Consider the following 3345-nt stretch of genomic DNA (forward strand, 5'->3'; position numbering starts at 1 on the left):
AAAAAAAAAAAAAAAAAAATTGAGGTTTTGATAGGTTAAGTGATGGGCTACCATCACAGAAACGCAAAGCAGAGAAGCAGGGATTCCAAGTGAGAGAGTAGACTCCACCACCTACCAGCAGTAAAGGGGAAACTCTCTTCACTCCCAAATTCTGAAACCTCCCTCCCAGGGGTAGGTCTCTGGGGAAGGAATCCTTTCATTGTTTCCAAGCACAGAGCCTTTCTTATAGGGAAAGAATCTAAGAAAAGCTTTACTGGGGCCCTTGAAATCTAATGAACTTTCAAGAAACTTCCCTTCCTCCCCACCATCCTTGTTTTAATTTAAAAGGGTCTGTTTTTAGGCGGCACCTGTGGCTCAGTGAGTAGAGCCCCAGCCTCATATACCGAGGGTGGCAGGTTCAAACCTGGCCCTGGCCAAACTGCAACAACCAAAAAAATAGCCAGGTGTTGTGGCAGGTTCCTGTAGTCCCAGCTGCTCAGGAGGCTGAGGCAAGAGAATCGCCTAAGTCCAAGAGCTGGAGGTTGCTGTAAGCTGTGATGCCATGGCACTCTACCAAGGGTGTCAAAGTGAGACTCTGTCTCTCACAAAAAAAAAAAAAGGGTCTGTTTCTAAGGAGGGCCACATTGTACCCCCAATCATTAGAGAATGAAACACCTTGGGCCTACCAACAAGCAACAGTCACCAACTAAGTGCGGCCCAGACATTCTCTGAGATAACACACCAAGAAAAATGGAATCTATATTGGTATTCACAGAAGGCCTTGGCCTTGGTAAATAAACTACTTGTCAGGAACAATAGAGGCAAACATTTCTTGTGGGCACTCACTTGAGTATGTTCTGTGAAGAAATCAGAGTCTTTCTTCTCCGGAGAGTGACTAGGAGCACTACTCATATTATCTATCCAAAGCTGGAAGGGAGAAGACACCTCTGAAACACAGGGCTCTGAAACTCCCACCTACCCTACTGCCCCAGTCCCAAAAAAAGGCCCTTACATCAGTGCCATGTCTAGCTAGGGCTGCACTCCCCAGCTGCCGGATCTTCTCCCGGTACATCTGGGCAGCTCGGCTGTTGTACTTGGTGTTGGCATCATTGGCCATACATCCATGTTGACGGAAAAAAGCTGTCTAGAGATCAGAGAAGACAGGAGAACGTGTTACGGGCAGAACAAAAATGTACTGGCTATAGGAAGCATCCCTTTTAACAGCCTAGTTATTACTTATACAAGATGATGTACACCCTTGACACCAGCAGTTACTCACAGAGGTATCTCAGACATTCCAGCAAAAAATACCTTGCAACCTTCCATCCTGAGACTCAACCCTGCCTGACTACATGTCACACTCACTCTCTCCTTCCTTCATCCAGCCAAGCTTACAAAACTCTATGTCTGTGGAGGCCTCAACTCCCTTAGCTTTTCCCCAGGAACATCTGTCCTGTTTAGTTTGAATCTGAAGCCCCTTTGAGAGGAGGTAAGACAATTTCAAAATTTAGAAAATTTCAAGATCAGAAAACCCTCTTAACAGAGAACTTGAGAGAGCCTCTGAGGAAGCCGTGCAAAGTTAGTACCCAGGCAGAAGAAAGGTGAGTGGGGGGGAGAAAGAAGGAGCTTTACCGCATTGGCATTCCCGCCGACCTGCATACACCTCAGCTGGAACCAGTTCCAGTTGGAATCCAACTCTGTGGACCTGTGTAAAAGGACTGTATGTAACCCTCCAGCAGGCTTCCCTGGCAGACACACACTAGTCATTTGGTCTCAGGCTGCTGTAGGCACCTAGGCACCCAGGAAACATTAGTCACCACCCCATTTCCTCCACAGTACTCTATGAAAGCTGTGCTCTTCATTAGTCTAAAGAGTACTAATTATTTTCCCAGATCTGAAAGGAGGTCGCATTATCTGGCACATATGGTTTTGGTTTTCCCCTTATGAATAGTCTCACTAAAGACATACTCGGCCAATAACATATCAGCAACAACAAGGTCAATGCAGGTAATTTTCTGCCCAATTTAACGCTCAGAGTCTCAAGTTTCACCTGTCAGAGAAGAAGGGAGTTTTACCCAGACGCAGAGACGTACTACCTATGAGGCAAGGGGCCCATACAGGCAGTTCCCTGTCGTAGGAAGGCTACCGGACCTTCGGCCTTGAAGTTTCAGACCCCGAATTCAGAGCGGTCAAAGTCAAGGCAGCCATTCTCCCGTACTGCCATGGCCAGCAAAGTAGAAACACAGCAACCTCGCGGAGACCCACCTGATGAAGCTGAGATGGACGCCCAGGGAGCGGTGCACCCCAGAACAGTCAATGCACAAGAAAACACCATACGTGATACTGGCCCAACTGGGATTCTTGGCGCCGCAGTCGAAACAGGCCTGGGTGAAGGAGGCGACGAGCGAATGGTCAGAGACCCGAGAAGAGGTCGGGCGCTTACAGCCCGAGGAAAAGGCCCACCACCGCCCTTCTCTCTCTCAGACCCCGGGGGAGCAAGAGATTTCCTCTCTGCCGGCACCAGACTCCGCGCACCCCCCGACTCATGTACCTTGTTGGTTGGAATTGCGCGAAGCCTTTTAAAAAGAGTCTGGATTTCGGTCTTGCTTGGCTCCGCCGCCATTTTCTCTCCTTCCCAGACACAACCGCGACGACGGATCCTGCGGCGGGCCAATCCACGGCTGGGAAGACTGGCTAACCCGGCCGGCCTGAGCAGGGCCCCGGCCAACCGAGGGGTGGGGTGATTTGGGACCTATCTAGACCAATCGGCAGCCGGCGGTACAGGAGCGACGACGTCAGCAGCCCCGGCCCCACGGCTGCCGCGAGAATAAACGCCGCGCAGCGGCGGGCCAATCCGGAGCGGGGGCGGAGCAACGGCTCGCGGGCCGGCCCAATCCTCCTCGGGAGCGTGCGTCGCCCCGACGTCGTGTACATCCAGAAGATGGAGACGCTTTCCACGCGGCGCAGGCCGCCTGAGACCCTACCTCCGGCCGGTTACCGATCGATGAGTAATGATTAACAGTCGGCCTGAACACTCCTTGCCCCACCGGGCTGAATGGGCAGACATACTGGCTGGCACAACTGGGCACCAGCCACAAGCCGCCCTGCTCGGCTAACACTACGCCTGATCGCGAGGAGGGTCCTTAAGTTCCAGAGCAGGCACCAAGCTGGAAAATCCTTGCCCAACTCCGGCCCTCTAACACAGGCTAGGCCTCTCTCCAGATGCCCTCTGAAGGCTGGCAAGAATGGAGTATCAATAAGACGCTGGCAGCGCCTGTAGCTCAGTGAGTAGGGCACCGGCCCCATATACCGAGGTTGGCGGGTTCAAACCCGGCTCCAGCCAAACTGCAGCAGAAATAGCCGGGC

At 52.0% G+C, this 3345-nt stretch overlaps 1 protein-coding gene across 2 annotated transcripts in view; it reads right to left on the reverse strand.

The window, feature by feature from the left end:
* The window catches only part of ARFGAP2 (ADP ribosylation factor GTPase activating protein 2), a 16327-nt gene extending 13438 nt beyond the window's left edge, over positions 1-2889 (reverse strand). The window contains exons 1-5 of one of the 2 annotated variants that reach the window (XM_003781284.2): positions 2531-2889; positions 2245-2363; positions 1612-1684; positions 992-1123; positions 826-906 (exon numbers count right to left, since the gene is read on the reverse strand). In XM_003781284.2, the coding sequence (XP_003781332.1) occupies positions 826-906; positions 992-1123; positions 1612-1684; positions 2245-2363; positions 2531-2602 (477 nt within the window). In that variant the 5' untranslated portion in view covers positions 2603-2889. The remainder of the gene's footprint in view (positions 1-825; positions 907-991; positions 1124-1611; positions 1685-2244; positions 2364-2530) is intronic. The other variant, XM_012803101.2, reaches the window with a different exon arrangement.
* Positions 2890-3345: the final 456 nt, after the last annotated feature.

The sequence above is a fragment of the Otolemur garnettii genome, unplaced genomic scaffold (genome assembly GCF_000181295.1).
Source record: "Otolemur garnettii isolate 467f Iridium unplaced genomic scaffold, OtoGar3 scaffold00001, whole genome shotgun sequence".
Taxonomy (NCBI): Eukaryota; Metazoa; Chordata; class Mammalia; order Primates; family Galagidae; genus Otolemur; species Otolemur garnettii.